This window comes from Typopeltis vanoorti, chromosome 19 (genome assembly GCF_054136105.1).
Source record: "Typopeltis vanoorti isolate ZY-2024b chromosome 19, IOZ_Tvanoo_1.0, whole genome shotgun sequence".
NCBI classification, from domain to species: Eukaryota; Metazoa; Arthropoda; class Arachnida; order Uropygi; family Thelyphonidae; genus Typopeltis; species Typopeltis vanoorti.
Genome location: NC_143567.1, coordinates 18,896,954 through 18,917,206, shown reverse-complemented (window position 1 = coordinate 18,917,206; position 20,253 = coordinate 18,896,954). Strand labels below are relative to the sequence as shown.

Sequence of the window (20,253 nt, the reverse complement as noted above, 5' to 3'; positions counted from 1 at the left end):
AGATCATTATAAAAATTCTGCACAATTTCTTCTATCTTTTTTCTATTAGTATGTTTTTCTCCATTTTGATCCTGTAAAGCAGATGTAATTGACTGTTTAAAATTTAAGTCTCTCTCTCTCTCTCTCTCTTATTTTTTTCAGGCTGTTTTTGTCTGCGCTGCTTCTCTTAGTTTTTGTATCCAGAAAGCTTTGTAGTCTTCTGGAATTCTTTTCCTTAGTAACTTAAAGATAATTTTGTATTCTAGAAAATTTTCTTCATATTTCTTCAGCTCTTTTCTCTTTTTCAGTAGTTCTATAGTTTGAGGTGAGAGGCGTTCTCTTTTCTTTTGTTTCACAGGAATTTCTGATTTTTTCTTGCACTCGTTGAATTTATTAATAAAGTCAATATAGTCATCATTTATGTAACAGTTCTTAATAGTCCATTCGGTCTCTTCTATGTACTTCCTGAACTTGTGGTAGTCTATTTGTTTGGGTTGTCTTTTGTGGTTTGATGTTGCCCTGATATGTTGTTCTTTTTTGTGGTCTATTCATATAATGGCTCTGAGGAGTCTGTGATCAGAATCTACGTTGAAGTATGTTTCGCCCGTTGTATCAACATTTTGTACCAGTCTTTTACAATCTGTTAAAGTGTAGCCAATTTCATTTTTTGTGTCTCCATTCGGTGATTGCCAAGTCCATCTTCTTCCTGGGCGTTTCTTGAAAAAAATGTTCATGATAAAGAGTTGTTCAGCTGCAGCAAATTCAGCTAATCTCCCTCTCTCTCTCTCTCTCTTTCTCTCTCTCCTCTTCTATTTCTTTCTCCCAGCCCATGTGGTCCTATACACTTTTCGTTTTCTTTTCCACATCATATTTTGGCATTGAAGTCACCACCAACGAATGTGTATGTTGACTTGTAATTTAATGCCTGTTCAAGATTCATGTAAAAATTTTCTATTTCTTGATTATCAGCTACAGATGTTGGAGCATAGCAGGATATTAATTTTATTGTTATATATTATTCTTTATTCCAATTACGAGTACACCTATTCTTTCAGATAAGATGTTACAAGAAAGGATCGACTTAGTGAGCTTAGATTTAACAATGAAGTCCACTCCGCCTTGTTTGAGGATGCTCCGAGGAGTATCTGTGAGCCATTGTATCATCTTGCTGTCAGTTCTTTCAATCTTTTTGTTCCATTCACTAGCAAGATATCCAAGTTGATATTGATTACTTCTTTGATTAATAAATCTATTCTGTAGTCTCTTGCCAAAGTTTGAGTATTGAGGGTTCCGATTGCCATTTTCATACATTAAAGAGGCGGCCTGTTTTCATCTGCGAGATTCTTAGCATCCCTGGCCTCACTCGCCGCTGTAGAAAGGTGAGTGTGGACCGTGCAGGAATCGGGGCCGTTTTTGTTGTTGTTGTAGTGGTATCTTTGCTGTGGTTCCATATACACTTCTCCTGACCAGGGTTCTGAAGTGTGAACATACATATCCATAAGCATAGGATAACATTGGTCAGATTTAAATGCTTGTAAATGTTTGTTCACATAAATTATGTGAGGATAACGAGCAGTAATGAAATGTATATGTAAGAGTGTGTATGTACGTTATTTTTTTATGAATTTTTGTTATATTTGTAATTTTTTTGTAGCTCATTCGTTTGATACAAAGAGATCTTGTAATTAATTGTGATGACAAATTCATATATTCCTCTCGGCGAGAGTCGTGTTCATGTAATACCCCATAACATGTGGATGAGAATGGCTGTTAGTATTGCTTCTTGGTCACAGAAATCATCAATTGAGTGGGATCCACGGTGCTCTGAAAAATACTCTGCCTCGACCATAGATGGCAACACTATCAGCAAGCTTTTTTTTTCTTCTAAGTTGGTACATCTGTCATAAGCATCCATGTGAAATTGCAAGTCATTCTATCAAGTAGTTTGTTTTATACAGCTGTCTGAAGCAAAAGTGTTGCCTGTATCCTTTGAAATGGATAAAATTGAGTATGGTGCGGTTGTAAAAGAAGATTTAACGCCAAAAGAAATTCATTCGAAGTCCATAAAAGTATATGGGCACTCTTCCTTCGTTTTCGACAATTAAGAAATGGACTGCCGAGTTTAAACGTGGCCGCACCAGCCTTGAAGATGATCCATGAAGGACGTCCAAAAAGTGTAACAACACTAGAAATCACTGATCAAGTACACGATATGGTGTTGGATGACCCGCGAGTCAAAGTGCGTGAGATTGCTGAGACTATAGGCATTTCAAAAGAACGTGTAGGATATATTTTGCATGAAGAATTGCAAATGAAAAAGCTTTGCGCAAGATGGGTGCCGCGCTTGCTCACAGCAGATCAAAAACGCACTCGCATGAATATCTATGAACAGTGCTTGGAGCATTTTAACAAGAATAAAACTGATTTTGTGTGTCGATTTATTACTATGGATGAGACGTGAATTCAACATTACACATCAGAATTCAAACAGCAGTCAAAACAGTGGACAGAAGCCGGTTGTTCAGCGCCAAAGAAGACAAAGTCGGTTCCATCAGCAGGAAAGGTCAGAGCATCGGTGTTTTGGGATGCTAAAGGCAATTTGTTTATTAATTATCTTCAAAAGAGTAAAACAATAACCGGGGAATATTATTCCGATCTTTTAACCAGACTAGACGAAAAAATTCGCGAGAAAAGATCCGGTTTGCAGAATAAAAAATCACCTTTCATCAGGGCAATGCACCTGCCCACAGAGGTGTTTTAGCAATGGGAAAATTAAGGGATCTGCACTATACATTGTTGGAACATTCACCCTATTCCCCAGATTTGGCTCCCTCTAACTTCTTTCTCTTCCCAAAACTAAAACACTTCCTCACTGGTCAGTGGTTTTCTTCGAATTAAGAGGTGAATGCAGCTGTAGAGGGGTATTTTGCAGATCTTACTGAGAACCAGTACAGGAACAGGATAATGGTGCTGGTGCATCGCTGGAATAAATATATTAGTCTTAAGGGAGATTATGTTGAAAAATAATTTTGAAATTATAAATTCGTTTTTGATTGTTAGACCAAGAACTTTTCAGACCACCCTCGTACAACATCCTTAGCATCCTTAGATGGATCGGTTGTGAGGAAGATATCAAGCGTGTTTGATGAATGATTAGAATATTCTCGTAGGAGTGAACAAGATAAAGTTCAGGATTTTTTTTTTATATTAAAATTAAAGGGATACCGACTAAATTAAAGGGATACCGATTATATATATGCAGAAAGTATTTTACCTTGGGTATAATAAATGTTAAAAATACCAAGCAATTTTAAACCTGGTTTTACTCCATTTCCCAAGTAAGCAAACAGACAAACAAGTCAATTTTGCGCCTGCAAGTGATGCAAGTCTAGCTGATCCTACAAGTAGTGCAAGACCAAGGCAACTCGTGGTAAAGGTGGAATAAGCTCTGATCACTAATCTTAATATTTATCCTTAATGCCAAAACCCATCTCCAAGAAGGGGATGTATGATGTTTTGTATTAAAGGCAAGGGGCCACTACTCAGACCGGTTTCGACCTTTATTGAGGTCTCATCAGTGGGAGCCAGGCTAGAAATACCAAGATTTAGTAATACAGAGCTTATAAGTATTTTACCAGAACAAGTTACCATAATGCTTGGTATTTTTAACATTTATTATACCCAAGGTAAAATACTTTCTACATTTATATCTCCTCCAGAGATTTATATATATATAATATAAGTAAACAAATTATAAGTAAGCAATCACATATATATATATATTTTTTTTTTTTTTTTTTGCGACTGAAGTATTTTCAGGTCTGAGGCAATTCTTGTAAAGGTGGAGCAAGTTCTGATCACTTTTCTTTAGTATCTCCCATAATGCAAATCATATCTCCTTGCGGACATTATGATGCAATGCATTAAGGGAAGGGCCAATACACAGACCAGTTTCGACCTTTGAAACATGTAGTCAAAAGCATCGGCATCATCATTTGTGGTTCATCCTTTACAGAGATTGAATGAAGAATATTGTTGCAAGTGTTTCATAATACTTTCAGCCTTCGAGCAGTGGTTCCACTTCACTGACTTTACAAACATTTGCGCACACTCGCTAAAAATAGTCCCTCCCCATATTATTTAATTTCATCCCTTTTATCGAGAGCAGGAATACTTCCCAGTGTACTGTATAATATATTATACAGTGCACTGTGTAATATATTCATAATAGTTTTTAACAGAGAATTTAAATACTTTAAGGGGGTACCTGCATATCATCATACTAATTGTCAGTATGCTAATACAGCAGAAGAAATAGATTCAATTCTTGCATCTGTTAAGAGTGACTTTTCCTAAGCTTATTTTTTTTTTTTCTTTTTTTCGGCCAGTTTCTAAGTTTGCTGATCACTGGGGCAGAGAAATAGGCTTTTTCTCACTGAATTCATAACCATGCTACTTGTCCGTTAAATATAAAATATACATATATGTATATAATCCTAGTTATGAGTAGGAACACAAAATGATGGTGTGCTATAATTTCGTCACCTCGCGTCTAGTTCGCCGTCACTAATGCACTGGACTGTAGCGCTGACTGGAAGCTTAACGATTTCCAAAGTTTGGGGCTCAAGGAGTATCCTCATTTTGAGGTTAAAAAGATATTTGAAGGTTATTTTATGAAGATCTTTATACAGTAGAAAATTATAACATCGTATTGAGTGGCAATTTAATTTTTAATTTAATTTAATTACTTCTACTAAGGAAACATTATTTCTTATTTCTTTTGAAATAAGAAATAATTTGTACTGTTGGTCTATATACCTCTGCAAACAAAGATTAATACACAACACAGTTAAATCATCGTAATTTAACTATTTTTATTTCTGTACAAAAATGACAAAAACAGTTAACTGGGGAGAATATGACGTATCAGAAAGAGAGCCGCAGCTAGCTGCCGCCATCTCGTTATCCTAAACCCTGACACTCGTATTGTTGTTTGAAATCATGTTATTTCATCGGCTTATTTTGAGTTTCTCGGTCTCAAAAATCTCAGTTGTCTGTTACTTGCTTGTTCTTCTTGTTCTAACTCCTATCTGCATTTAGTGGTTATATGCGTACTGGATAAACAAAATGAATCTACTAAATGAATTGAATTAAACACTGTTTCCAAACGCAACTGAAAATGACGATCCCGATACTGAGAGCAAATTTTGAAACTAACTTAAAACCATTAAGATTTCTTTATGTACTCTCCTTCCCACTTCCATTAAGTGGAAGTGGGAAGAAGAACTTTCTTGGCTAAAGCATTGCATTTATGTCACTTGCTTCAATCTTTTAAATTTTTAAGCTTATAAAAAAAGAAACCGTTTCTTTGTTACGTAACCCGTTTTTAACTTCCATGATGCTATATCAGTAGAAAAAGGGACTGCTGGGTTTTGTCCTAAATACTTTTTGTATTTAGGACATGTGTCATGCAAATTTCGAATCCTACCACATGCAAATATCCAACAGCATGTGAAAACATGTCGTTGAGTCATCTGCGCAAAAGGTTCATTTTTGAAGGAACGGTCACGGTAGGACATGGTAAGTGTAAACAGTACTATAAGAAAATACCATAGAGTCGAGCGACTTTGGACTTAAGGTAGTCGTTCATCCACTGCAGCTGCTGTTTTTGTGTTGTGGTGTTTTGTGTTTGGTAATGTAAAAATAATGGGTGAGCTACAAATTCTTTGAAAGTTTCTTTGTGAAAAGTTTTACTTGTTTAGAATTTTGTAACAGAAAGTTAACATACAATATATGATCAGAACTAATAATCAGTGAAATAATAATAAATAACTATTTATTTGTGGTGCCATATGAAGTAATCGAAGAAGAAGAATGAAGGAAAACGATTATGAAAAATCGACAGTGGGTGAAAAATACGAATTTTCAGTTATCATTGGGATAATTGATTGCTAATTTCTTTTGAATAAGAGTACAAATTTATTTCCTAAAGAAATTTGTATTTCTGATGGAGTTATTGTAAGATATGCATTGACAAAATCACCTTGTAGTTGGAAAGAATTACCTGAAAGAGTTAAAAAAAAATTCTTGGTTAATAAAATATAATCATCAGCTGAAGTGGGAAATTGGTTCACTATCTCTGGACAAACTAAGAAATTGGATGATAGAATCAACATGCAAATATCAAATATAACTCGCCAAAAGAAGAGAAAAATCAAAAACATTAACGAGGTTAATAGGGAGGCCTGTTCTTGATTTAAATGAAATTGGATGCCCAAAACGTGAAAACATAACATGTACTTTTAAATGCTTTCGGAAACATAACGAAAGATTCTGTGCTTTTAATAATTCTCAGAAGTATATGTATTGGTTTCAAAAAAATAAATATGCAACCCTTAATTTTACTACAGTAATAAATTTCCAACGATCACCAAATGAAAAATTAACTTTCAAATGAGAGTCACATTGTCAAAAACCACATGATGGCAATTCCACAAGCATGGGAGGAACCTTTGATGTATTTTTCAATTTATTTATTTTCTGTATTGTTAGATTCAGTAAATACAATTTGTAAATAATATTTCATTCAAATAAAATGTGTAAATTTAAATGAACAAATTGGGTGTTGTTGATCTATTGTACTAATTTAAGAAGGACGATAACATTTATTATTTTTTTTTCTTTGTGAAATTTCATGCTACAAAGTAACCGGAGAGTTTTTTTCTTGATTAATTGAATTAAAAGTCTTATTTGTTCATGCAAGCCCTCAAATATTTCATGAAACTGTCAACTCTTGGAAGCAAAAGGAATAATCAGGTATTAAATTAATAGCCAGAATTTTAGTGGAGAAGATTTCACCTGAAAAGTCACAATACTGTTAGAATTTGGTTATTTTACAGAGCCATTAAATATTTTAAACCAACGACACGTTACTAAAACTCTTAAAAAGATTGCTGTAGAAAAATGCTGCAGAGATTTCAAAACCTTGTTTGTCATCATATCTGTTACTTAAAATTACTAATGCTAAAGAAAAAAATAAATAACATAAATAAATTCCAGTTACAGAAATAGGTTAAGAGCACAAGAAATCGAGGGTAAAATTAATAGTCATTGGTTTTTTTTTAAAAAAAATAAATGTAAGCATTAATTTACTACAGAAATAATTTCTCATGGGAACCAAGAGTTCGAACCAAAACATACGATTTCTGACCTACGTACAACAATTTGGAACAGAAAATTCATATTCTGTTATAATATGAATTTTAAAAGTAAAATACAGAAAATAACCAATCAATTTGAAAAAAAAAAAAATAATAATTTCCCTTGTCAGAATTCCATACTGTAACAGAATTCGGAATTTGAAACCGGAAATAACACTTACCCTAAACTAAACGCCGCATAGACTTTCCCACCAAGCTTGGGAAATCATAGCATGAGCAACTGTGGGAAAGGATTAATACAGAGAACCAATTGGATAGTAATCTAAATTAAGTAGTCAACTAGCTTTTCTGGTTATTTACAGAAATATCTTTCAACTCCTATGTTTTGTGTGTTTTTGTGGTGTGAATATATGTTAGCCACAGTAACCTATAATGAAAAAGTGAACTGCATTTTCAGACTTGTGTTTGTGTTCTGTGAATATATGTTAAAAATCAACAATTTGGAATATTCAGAAAACCTAGATAGTACCAAGATGTTCTCATTCTGGAAAGAAATGTAAGTTAATTTTTTAACTTAAACATAACAATTGATAATTGTAATTTCAATAATCATTGCCCGTATATTTTTGGTAAGCGTAATTCAAATACTGAATACTTTTTTTTCATAAGAATAATCATAGGGTACATATTACAGTATCAACATGGATACATTAGCGACTTTTCATGTCTAATGTGTATGTGTGTGTTTGAGGGACACTAGCACATACTCAAAACAGTGCCGCCATCACGACTCTACTCTACTCTACTCTAAGAATTCGCACCCTTTAACAGGAAAGAAATACCCCATAATGTATTGGAAATTAGTACACCCCATCTATAGACAACCAAACAAAACAATGACGGATGTGTGTGTCACCCTGGGAAAATTCCAAGATATCTTATCTCAAAAACATCGCCCACAATTTCATAGCCAATCCAAAACACCATGTGATATCACAGAGAGACATATGTTCCCCAGAAATTTCCAAATACATAACGTCACGATTCTTATCTCTAAATATCACCCACTCACTTATTTACCAATAACAAATGACCTCACTTATCTTCATCTGATAACAACAAACATTCACGTCACGATTCCTTATCTTATCTTGATTTTGATCTGGTTAGTAGTGTCCCACCAATCACGACATGATTCCTTATCCACTAATATATCATCCTTTCCATTCAAAACAATAACGTCACTTATTTACAACTAACAAATGACGTCACTTATCTTCATCTGATAACAAGAAACATTCACGTCACGATCCCTTATCTTATCTTTATCTTCATCTGGTTCAAAGTGTCTCACCAATCACAACACGAACCCTTATCTCTACCATCACCCATAATTCCATACGCGAACCAAAATACAATAGCTCACGTCACTCACACACATGGGCATGTGTGTGAGTGACGTGAGTTCCAATCTCAACGTAACTCCCACAATGACGTCACGATTCCTTATCTTATCTTGATCTTGATCTGGTTCAAACCGCCCCCCCCTACTACTTGTTTCCACAAAATAATATCAGAGTCCAGACCTAAAACCCATCGAACATATTTGGGACGAATTAGAGTGGCGAATTCTCTCCGGACCACAGGGGCCGTCATCAGCAATGGAGGTAATTTTGCGCGAGGAATGGAAGAATATTCCTGTTGCGACGTATCAGAAATTGGTCGAAAACATGCCCCGACCGGTACTTGCTGTCATTCAGGCCAAAGGTGTCCCACTCGGTACTAGAAATATAATTCAAACGCATGTTTTTTAACCACAACTAGGTGTCCAAACACCTTTCTCAACATAGCGTCTATAAATGCTGAAATATGATTTGCTTCATAGAAGAAATTAAAATGGCAAATTATAATCAAGTTTCTCAGTGTTTCAACTAAATAAAAATTTCATAGGCAAGCTCAAGTTGTGTGCTGAATATACGAGAATGTTCATAAAAACGAAGAAAATTAACATTCGGTCTTAGACCAAATGGCTAAATCGAGCTTGAATATTCTAATTAGGAATAAGAAATTGAAGAATCATTGGTAAATTTAGGCATAAATAGCGCTGCTGTGTGTGAGGACTGATGAGTAAGTCATTAGCATCTTGTTATAAAAGTATTTAAGTAGCATTAAATAGTTCAAGATAATTAAATATATAGCAATTTGTTAATATCGTAACAACAGTAGCGCTGTTCTTAATGAAGGAATTCGCTACCCCCCCTTTAAAAAAAAAAATCTAGGAATACCACACCATTACAACCATGCCGTTTTTGCCTGCAGTGTAACACCTATAGCAAGAAAGATTTCCCAAGCGATTGTGCATGGCCTAATTCTGAAATATTCATTATCAGCTCAATCCATTTAACACTGAAAGAGCAAGTCATTTTTTTTATATACCCTATTTTTCGGACGATAAGACGCACCCGAAATTTATGAGACGATTTTTAGAAGAAAATATTTTATTATATAAAGATATTTACAAATTCTTACTTAATTTTTATTTATTGTTACAATCATTTGTATTAGCAATATTCAGTTGATCTTCACTTTCGGTACTATCTATCACTCGTCTAGCTAATGTCACCGTTCGTATTACTTTCGTTTGAACTATTGTTGTCACTTCCTTCAAAAACTGCGTCATCTTCGGTACCATCCATCGCATTACTTATCCCGCATTTCTTAAATGACTTTATAATCGTCTCTTCTTTCACAGCTTCCCATAAATTTTTCACCCAGGTATATACTTCTGAAATTGTTGGCCGTTTCATACGTCCTGTTGCCGTGATTTGGCTTTGCCATCCATTTGTTCCACGCTTCCCGCATAAAATGTTTGAATGGTTTATTAATAGATCCATCAGACGTGTAAGGCCTCCAGGAATGACAGTTATTCTGTATTCATTTCTTTTAGAAGCTTCTTTGTTGATTCTGTTTTATGCGCTCTGAATTGATCCCACACTAACATCGCAAGCTTTTTAAACAACGGACGTTTTGCCCATATCTTTTGTATCCATAATTTCGTTCCTGTTTCGTCTATCCAGCCTTTATCTTGAACGTGCATAATAATGCCACGAGGAATTTCATCTCTCCGTAACGTTTTTTTTTCTTGAAGATTAACATGGGGGGGGGGGGGGTAGTTTTGTTCCGTCCGAGCAACAAGCTAAAACTACAGTAGTGATTTTTTTCGTGACCTTTTGTTTTGATCCCTATTGATTTGGTGTCTTTTGAATCTACTGGACTTGAAGGGAAATCAAAAGTTAGAGGCACTTCATCCATGTTCGCAATTTGATTAAGCTCAAAGTTAAATTTCCTTCTCGCTGATATGACAAATCTATGGAATTCTATCATTTTAGCTTCATAGTCAGCTGGCATTTTTTGGGCTAGAGTGGTTTTGTATGCATGCATAACCCGTGTCTTTCATAAATCTAAAGCACCAAGACGGTGATCCGGTAAAATCTAAAATTCCATTAGCAGTTGCTCATCTTTCGCTTCAAAAATTATCATTTCCGTAGAAACAGATATTCCCATGTTTCGATGATTTGTTACCCAATTTTTCATTTGTACTTATAATTCTGGCCATTTTTCTAGGTGCGAACAGAATGTTTTCTTGTGTTTACATAGCAGTTTTAATTGTTCCTCTTGTTTTCCCCACTCACGAACCATTTTTTCTGTTGGTGATGGACCAAAATGTCTTTCTGCTGCTCTGTTTCCATATTGTTTTGCATAATTTATCACATTTAATTTATAACTCACGTTATATGAAAGTTTTTTTTTTGTTTTACACTCATTTTTTCTAATTTTAAGATAAAAATTTTAACGACTTATAAAAAATAGTGAATAATATATGCACGTAAACACAAGAGAGATAGAGGGCACTCCTAAACTGAAGCAGGCAAAATAGCCGTAATTATAACAAGAAAGATATTTAATTGACCAAATATTTCGGTCTAGAAATAGCAGACCATCTTCAGTGGCACTACAATAACAGTTTTAAAAAAATACAAGGTGGAATACTAACAATAGATCATTTAAAAATAGAATAAGCCGCGTGATGTTCTATTTTTAAATGATTTTTAAATGATCTGTTGTTAGTATTCCACCTTGTATTTTTTAAAAACTATTCTTGTAGTGCCACTGAAGATGGTCTGCTATTTCCAGACCGAAATATTTGGTTAATTAAATATCTTTCTTGTGTTTACGTGCATATATTATTCAGTCTTTATGTCACAAGTATTCTTAAAACATCAAACTTATAAAAAATAATTCAAATGAACCGTACAAAAGCGCATATTTTTACACGCTAATGACTATTGACGCTCTAAATCGGTGATTCACCCACATGCAGGGAGATAACTTAGGTTAGTAAGTACGCCACTTTTAGTGGCGTACTTACTAATTTTATTAACATATTGCGCCAGTAATTGAACTTCGCTAACAGCTTTGATACAGTGTAAAGATTCGTATTTTAATGTTACCTTCGGACCATAAGACGCACCCCAATTTTCAGTCGATTTTTCTATGTAAAAAGATGCGTCTTATGGTCCGAAAAATACGATATATATTTTTAAATGATTGCACATCCTTAGAAATTGCCCAGGATTTAAATGAAAATTCACACAGCAATATTTAATAGTATGATCGGCTGTCAGACGATCATGCCACTTTATAAGCTTTTTCAATTCAATATATGTTAGTCTGTTCACATACAAGCACAGGCTTTTCCTCTCAGAAATTCAGATTTTCCAATCATCGTAAAAAATAAAAATAAAAAATAAAAATCGATCCTTCTGGAGAACATAGAGTTATACACAAGTAAACATGCCATGGTTACTTGTGTACTGCATATTCTACAGTTTACAGTATTCGTGTCATGCTAGAGCCTCCGTAGCTCAGTCGGTATAGACGAAGCTCTTTGGTCGGATAGACCTAGGCTCGATTCCTGTCCAAGACTGGCCGAGTGGTTAGCGTATCCGCTCTCCCGCCAAAAGGCTGCTGGTTCGAATCCCGTCGTGGGCATGGATGTTTATGATTGTCTCTGAAAATACTAGTGGTGGTGGTGGTGGTGGTCGGCGGTAGATGACGTTGATGTAGAAGGTAGTTGCTGTTGGTGGAGTGGTTGAGACGAAGACCTGTAGAGTTGGTGCCCTCCTTCGATGAGTGTTTGGACTCCCTGGAGGTGTTATGTAATCAGGGGCGCGCCAGCAACGTGTGCGACGCACACAGGCGCCAGGATGGTAAAGGCGCCAAAGAGGAGGAAATACTTAAAAAAAACCCCGTTTTTTTAAAGTGATTTTTTTATTGGGGGGGGGATAGGGGCGCCAACTAAAGTTTTGCACACAGGCGCCAGACACTGCTGGCGCGCCCCTTTATGTAATAATAATAATAAAGGCCTGAGGAACCTTTCTCTGGTCTCTTTCGACGAAAGGTGAGTTAGCCGGTCTTATACGGAGATAGGGTTTTTTTTTTTTTTTTTTCACCCAGAAACGCCAGTTTTTCTTCCCCTAGAACAGGCAAACCGGCCTAGTGAACACACACAGATTACTTAAGACCCAGCCATAGGCCTGCTCAGCTATGCTAGTCCCGAGCCCGGATAAAATTAGGGGGGATTGAGATGGTGCCGTACCTCCCCGCAAAAGAGGCTCACGGCCGTTGTATCATCATAAGAAATAAATAAATAAATGCTATGGTCTTGGTTGTCTTTTCGGTTATTCAAGCTAATTCCACTTCTTTCGTACTCACAGTTCATTTGTAACTTAGCAGTTACTTCTAGCAGGACAGTTCTTATGTCCCAAGACACAGTCTTTCGAGAATAGTTCCAACAGCATAACCGTGAATTTGCCATAACTCATTGATGATTTTTTAGGAATCTCAACCCAGTAGAGCATTCATGGAAATGATTGATAACCTTTTCTAGCTAGTTGGGCAAATACCATAGAGGACTATTTTCTGTTTCGCGTGTCAAAATATGTGCACATATATATTATTATTATTCGAGTATTTCCAAAATCCCCGTGCCAGACGTAGTCAACCTGTAATATATGACTGATGACAGAAGGAAGGTACCAGATACTGATATTCTAGATTGCTACTGTGGGGAGTTCGAAAGGAAAGATATGCGTTACTTTATTGTAAAACAGCTACGTGTAGCCTACAGTTAGTCGCATTTTATTGAATCAAGATAAATCCTATAATACAGAGAGAGAGTGGGGGGGGGGTTCTTTTTTAGCTAACCATCAGTGAATCAAGCTTTCAGAGAAAGAATATGGTAGAAAACCGCCATCTTGTTGATTTTAAACTTTACCACTTATTGTCTAACACTAAGTTCTACGATCGATTTTTGGAAAATGTGGGAGTTAAAAATTCGCATTTCCTGAAAAGGGGGGGGGGGAATATACTGCCTGTTTCAAAGATCGAATAACCCGAGAACCGAGAAAGTTATAGTCCACTACACACATTTAAATTCATATTTTATTTTTATTTTATAAGGTAAGAATATTTTAGACATTTTTTTTACTCAATCATATCAAAAAGAAACTCGTAGAGAACAAGTCACCGTTATTCAGGACTTGCCAGTCGTATATATTAGCTGTGGCAAATGAAATAACAAAGTATGGAAATACAAACTATATTTGTGTTTTGGTGTGTGTGTTTTCCTTAAAGAAACGAAAAGATGTGAAAAATTTCTTTACTTATGCTATAAATTTATAATTTATAATACAAATCAATACGAACACGAATGCTTAGTGCTATGGTAACTCTCAGTGATCATCTAAGGTCTAATCCTGATAATCTCATATTTTATTTTGCAAAAATCTCTATGCAGTCACAAGCAATCAAAGGTTACGGTCTTTCAGAAGGTTGAAGAAAGTGGAATTTATTGGGAATTGTCTTCTTCAGTTAGTACAGAAGCAGTAAAATCTTGTCGGATGGTCTACCGTATTTGACTATAAATAAATAATTGAAATTTTTATTTTGTTTCCCCGTGTATCCTTGTAGGATATTCTTGTATACCATAAATGGTAAACTGGAAGACGTAAGAGAGCGTTGTAAGTTGGAAAAAAAAAACTTTATAAAGTTTTTTCAACTGAAGGTGAGTTAGCTGGTCTTATCTTATATGAAATAGGATTTTCCCTTACGGAAACGCTCCCTCCTGTAAACCAGACAAACCTTCTGGACAACACACGCAATTAAGAGGACCAATACATTCTCCTTGCGACATTAGCAGGCTCATTGTAATGTCACTCAACCAACTAACCAGCCACAAATACCAAGTAATGGACTCTCTCTCGGAAACCAGTCCTCAAGCGGAAAGTTACACGAAAAGTAACTGTGATTCACTTTGTGGGAATTAATGTTCCGATAAAAAAAAAATAGTTACAAAGTTATGAGAAGAGATTTTGCGACCGTTCAAGTTTATCAAAATACACTTTGGGATTGTCCCATTCCGCGTGAAAGAAGGATTTGCTCGTTGTCATTGTAAACGATATGACAATAGCTTTTAAAACATGAAAAATGCATATTTGCTCCTCTAGGAAATTTTTTACTTTACTATAGGGAAAGAATGCTTTTTTAAACCTGCATTATGATCACTTAAGCATTATTTACTAATTGCTTAGCGAATTGTGTGTTCTATAATTGCTGCAAAAGAAGTCATTTTATATTGCGTATCCACTTGGGTGGCGTTGTTGATGTTGCCTGTGTTTAGTAGCATTACGATGGTGAGCTGTTTTGACTGATGCGTGAGAGTCGTGTTTCGTAATTTTGTTTCTCGTCGTAATTTGATTGTAAGAGGATTTCATTTGAAAATTAGTTATGATGATTGACGCGGTTTGCAGCTTAACTGCAACATTCACTCTGATGAGTTTCGGGATTGAGAAAGTACTGACGAAAGCAAACTTCCGAAAGACAAGAACTTATCAAATAAACACATTCATTTTTTGAACTTCATGCTACATGCATGAGATAGTTGTGATATTATCGTGTGTTTGGATGTATATATGTATCCTGAAGTTGATGATGTGTCCTAATATGAGTTCTGATGGCAAAGTTAACATCGTGATACTTAAGGTATTATGTAGTTAATAAAATATTTTTATTATTTGCAAAGAATATGCTAATAGCATATTCTTTGCAAATCTGTGTCCATTCAGTTATGACGTGAACAACTGTTGAATAAAGTATCTCGTTGCAATTTAATATCATTATGAAATGATCTTCTGTAAAGACTTCCATTTGTGGTAATTATTGTTTTTTTCTTTTGTAATTAGGAAACAAATTCTTAAACTGGTGTACAAATATGCTTGTTTACATGCGTCTTAAATAAATTAAAAATGTGCCAGAAGCCTGGGACTACTTTTTTTTTTTTTAAGCTGCTTTTGCTTTCAGAGTGGTGCATCAAGACAAAATGTTATTGTTTAGGATCATCATGTAGGTTGGTAAGCTTTTTCTCATTCTACAGTGAATGACTGGAATGGATTGCTTGAATTAAGGGTGCTAGCCACTGTGTGACTTTTATGTTGTGCTAGGAACTTCTACTACACCACACCTTAAAATTTCTCTCTCTTAACACTGTACTTCGCTTTCAGTAATTTGTTCTGGTAACACTTTCTAGGCTGTATACTGTCACCTTACTTTTTAATATTTATAGTGAATATATTATGAGAATGGCTGATTTAGACAAAGTTCCAGCTGGAATTAAGGTTGGTAGCAGAAAAATAATTTAAGATATGCAGATGATACAACTCTCATATCCAAAACTAAGGAAGATCTGGAGTAGTTTATTCTATTGGTCAAGATGGATAGTAACAAAGTTGGACTTAATTTAAACATCAGCAAAACAAAAGGGATGGTTTCTTTAAATGAATTTATAGTAGAGGGAGATAAAATAAAAATCGTTGCAAGTTATTATTTACTAGAATCCAGAATCAGAAATGGTTATAAATGTGAAGATGAAATTAAAAGAAGGATAGTAATGGTAATAAAAGGCCGCTAAACCTGACAAAAATTAGAAAAGATACAGGTGTGAGTAAGGCTATGAAAGTTAGAATTGTCAAAGCAATGGTATTGCTAGTAGTGATGTATGGATGTGAAAGCTGGATTATTAAGAAGACAGAAAGTGAATTGATTCATTTGAATTATGGGTGTGGAGGAAACTATTAAGAATACCAAGGACTTCAAGAATGACTAATAAGAAGGTTTTAGAGAATATAAAGACCGAATGCTCCTTGGAGGCGATGTTCGCTAGACAGAAGTTGATGTACTTTGGACATATTATGTTGGAGAAGATTGATGGAATGAGAAGAAGAAGAGGAAGACCACAAAAGAATTGGATGACAACATAAAAGAACTTACCAACTTGAACTTACTTGAATTACTGAAAGAAAGGACAAGAGGCAAAGTGAGATGGAGAGCCTTTGTTCACAGGATCACCAAGAGTCGAAAACGACCGGGTGGCACATCACTTTATAGGAGCATTAACGAAAACTAGTCCTTACCTTGCTGACCTCATTCTTGCTTATCTTCTAGGACCATAAAGAAAACTACAGTGTGATGTTTCCTTTCATTATTATTATTCTTTTATTTTATTTTAAAACCTGCTTAGACCAGTAAAATGAGTGGTCTAAACCTGCTATAAGTGTTGATAGTTGCTTTCTCGAAGTCAACCATTAATGTTTTGGGATCTAATGATGAGCATAAGCCCTTCAAGGCACTGAATAATCTGCTGTAAGTTAATTCTGATTTGCCAGGAAGCAAAGCAAAAAGCTGCCATGGAATCCTTAGTGGTCTCATGCCAGTCCCAAGCCTGGATGAAAGAGGAGGGTCAGTCAGATGAGTGTCGATGCTCTGACCATAAATAATAAACACGATTGTTATCTGATGCATATGCGATCAACAGCTACAACATGCTGACTCAGACGTCGCCTAGATCAACAAAGTCTTTAGTCAGTTTCCCAACGCTATCTAAATGTAGCTTTTTTTTCATATAACTCACTACAGTATCTTGTCCATCGCTGTACAATTTTATCTATATTCACCAATACTTTGCCTTTTTTGTCTTTAACTGTATTCTGTTTTGGTTGCCACCTTCTATAATGGTTCTAATCATTTTGTACCCTTTCCCAGTTTTATGCTCTCCATAGTACTGTTCTATATTATTGCATTGGACTTCTAACCATTTCATCTTATCCGGCTGACTGCTTTTTTTTGTTGCTTCGAGAAAGCGACTATCAATGGTTTTTCTAACATATTTACATCAACAACTATAACAGGTTGTTTATTTCATATGGTACAAACAAAATCTGTATTGCAAAATTGTTGCCATTAGCTTGAGGTTATGCTATCAAACAGATGCTGAATTCAACACGAAAATTAAATGCTTCACAGCATTAAGCATTTTTTCCGATGAGCGATGTTACTGATTATTATTATTATTATTTGACACCTCCAGGGAGTCCAAAGACTCATCGAGGGAGAGTGTGCCATCAGCATCGAACGATTGGTCCCCTTCCAACTACTAACCGTGCTCAAACTACTTAACTGAGTCATTAGTAGCAGAGGCTCTACCAATCGACCAACGTTTGGATTTGTTGAATTGACAGTCCACAGCAAAAAGTTAATTATTTACGCAGCATCTCTTTTAATTTGCACAATTTTTAAACGATTTCATTATGTTATGTATCACTGACATTCACCTTAATAAAAATTGGCCTTTTTAATGAATTTATAATACCTTTATCATCCATTGATTATTTTCAAAAATTAATGCAAAATGTCTTACATCGAAAATGATTTACTGTGAAAATGTCTTACGCCGAAAATGTTGTGCTGAATTTTCCTATGCCGAAAATGTTTATGCCGAATTTTCTGGTCACCCTCTGCATCGTAGACAGGATTTGAACCTGACTATTTCCATCCAAACAGTATAGTTGTTACAGAGATATTGAGGCTCACATTTATGCATGATATATCTTCAGAACTAGGTTATATGTATATAGAACATTTGACTTAACATAAAGTTGCCTTAGTATCATATTATGCATGGTATATACCCTTTGGAGGAGTACGTTTCATGTATTATGGGATCAGTTACCAACAAGACTGATTTTGATCTTTATTGAATTTCCATTAGTGGATATCTTCAGAACTAGGTTATATGTATATAGAACATTTGACTTAACATAAAGTTGCCTTAGTATCATATTATGCATGGTATATACCCTTTGGAGGAGTACGTTTCATGTATTATGGGATCAGTTACCAACAAGACTGATTTTGATCTTTATTGAATTTCCATTAGTGGATAGTAGACCCATGGAGATACTAAGATCTGAGTGACTGAAGATGTGCTTTCATATACGAGTAACAAATTTTTTACCCAAGTAAAACCCTTCAACAGCTTAAATGTCTGGATCATATTCCCTTCCCCACTTGCTTTCTCTCCATCAGACTTTGCGGTCTGCATTCCCTCAGTCTATCCTCATAATCGATGTTGTACAGTTCTGACATTTTTATTATCTGTTTTTGCATCCTCTCCATGGTTACTTCAACCCCTTCAAATATCAGTGACTAGATATGAGCACAGAAATCCAGATGCGATCTGAACAAAGCTTTATAAAATGGAGCCAGCACACTTTTATCTCTCGTGATGTTCACCTCAACGTTGCTGCAATTCTCCGAGATGTTTTTCACTACTTCCTTTACCTTTTCCAGTATTACTCTGCCAAAAGTAATACTGGAAAAATGAGGATGAAGCATCTCACCTGTGGATTCCATATTTTTAAAACCTTGCATTTAGTTGCATCAAACCGACATCCCCATTCATTTGCTCAACCTTCCAGCTTATTTAAATCCTCTTGAAGAGCAAAAACATTAGCACTATTCACTAACAACCCTCCAAAGCTTCACATCATCAGCAAACAACTGAATAGCTCACTGTAGTACTTTGACAATATCATTGACATAAAGATTGAACAGCAATGGTTCTGACAACATCCTAGGACTGAGCCATAAGGAACTGCATTTGTAACTTTCCTTAAAAATCAACTTATCATGTAGCACCTTGTCAAATGCCTTGGAAAAATCCAAAAATAAAATAACGGTGTATGCTTTACCTTCATCCACTGCTCTTGTTACTGTATTGTAAAACCAGATTACTAAAACAAGAGCACCCTTTAACAAATCACTGCTGGCCTGAATAAATAATATTACCTTAATCTGCTGAATTCTGTATATGTTCTGTATTTTGAGTTCTTACCAATTTCTCAAAAATCTACAGAAGAAATACAAACAAGCCCATAGTTGGATAATTCCATTTTACCACCATCCTCATACAATTGTACTGTCTTACCCTCCTTCCACTCTCCAGAAATCTGTCTCATTGCTAGACTTTTATTAGACAGCCAAGTTAATGGCACAGTTTCATAGCATCTGGATTTCTGTGCTCATATCTAGTTCCCTTAAAACACATGGTGAAATTCCATCTAGTTCTCCTGCCTTATTTACATTTAGTGTACTTACTATCTGGAATACATCCTCTTCATCCACTTCTAACGCTCCACTATTCATTAACCTTTTAGGAAGAAACCTGTAGTATAGTTCCAAAATGGAACATTAAAAGTGTTCCATTTTGGTGAAATTCCATCTAGTTCTCCTGCCTTATTAACATTTAGTGTACTTACTATCTGGAATACATCCTCTTCATCCACTTCTAACACTCCACTATTCATTAACCTTTTAGGAAGAAACCTGTAGTATAGTTCCAAAATGGAACACTAAAAGTGAACACTAAATAGCTTAACTATGTCATCTGCTTTGGTCAACCAATTCCCATTTCCACCCAGAAAGATAATCTGTCCACTATAATTTTTTCTGTTACTCGCCACATAGTGAAAAAAAACTCCTTGGGATTCTTCTTGGATTGCAGTGCTAGTCTCCTCTCATATTCTAATTTTTCTCTCCTTACAATAGCCTGAGACTTATATTCTGTATGCAATTGTTTTTCAACTCACTGTATGCGTGCCTTCCATAATCTCTTTTTCTTCTGCAATTCCCCTTTTATTCCTTTTGTCATCCATTTGAC

At 35.3% G+C, this 20,253-nt stretch overlaps 1 protein-coding gene across 5 annotated transcripts in view; it reads left to right on the top strand.

The window, feature by feature from the left end:
- The window catches only part of LOC150095888 (protein pangolin, isoforms A/H/I/S-like), a 441,413-nt gene that overhangs the window by 236,340 nt on the left and 184,820 nt on the right, over window positions 1-20,253 (top strand). Inside the window, exon 1 of one of the 5 annotated variants that reach the window (XM_090409126.1) lies at window positions 14,902-15,242. The exons of the other annotated variants lie outside the window; for them this stretch is intronic. Coding sequence (XP_090265252.1) covers window positions 15,129-15,242 — 114 coding nt within the window. The 5' untranslated portion in view covers window positions 14,902-15,128. Of the gene's footprint in view, window positions 1-14,901; window positions 15,243-20,253 lie in introns of those variants that run through there. 5 annotated transcript variants of the gene reach the window in all.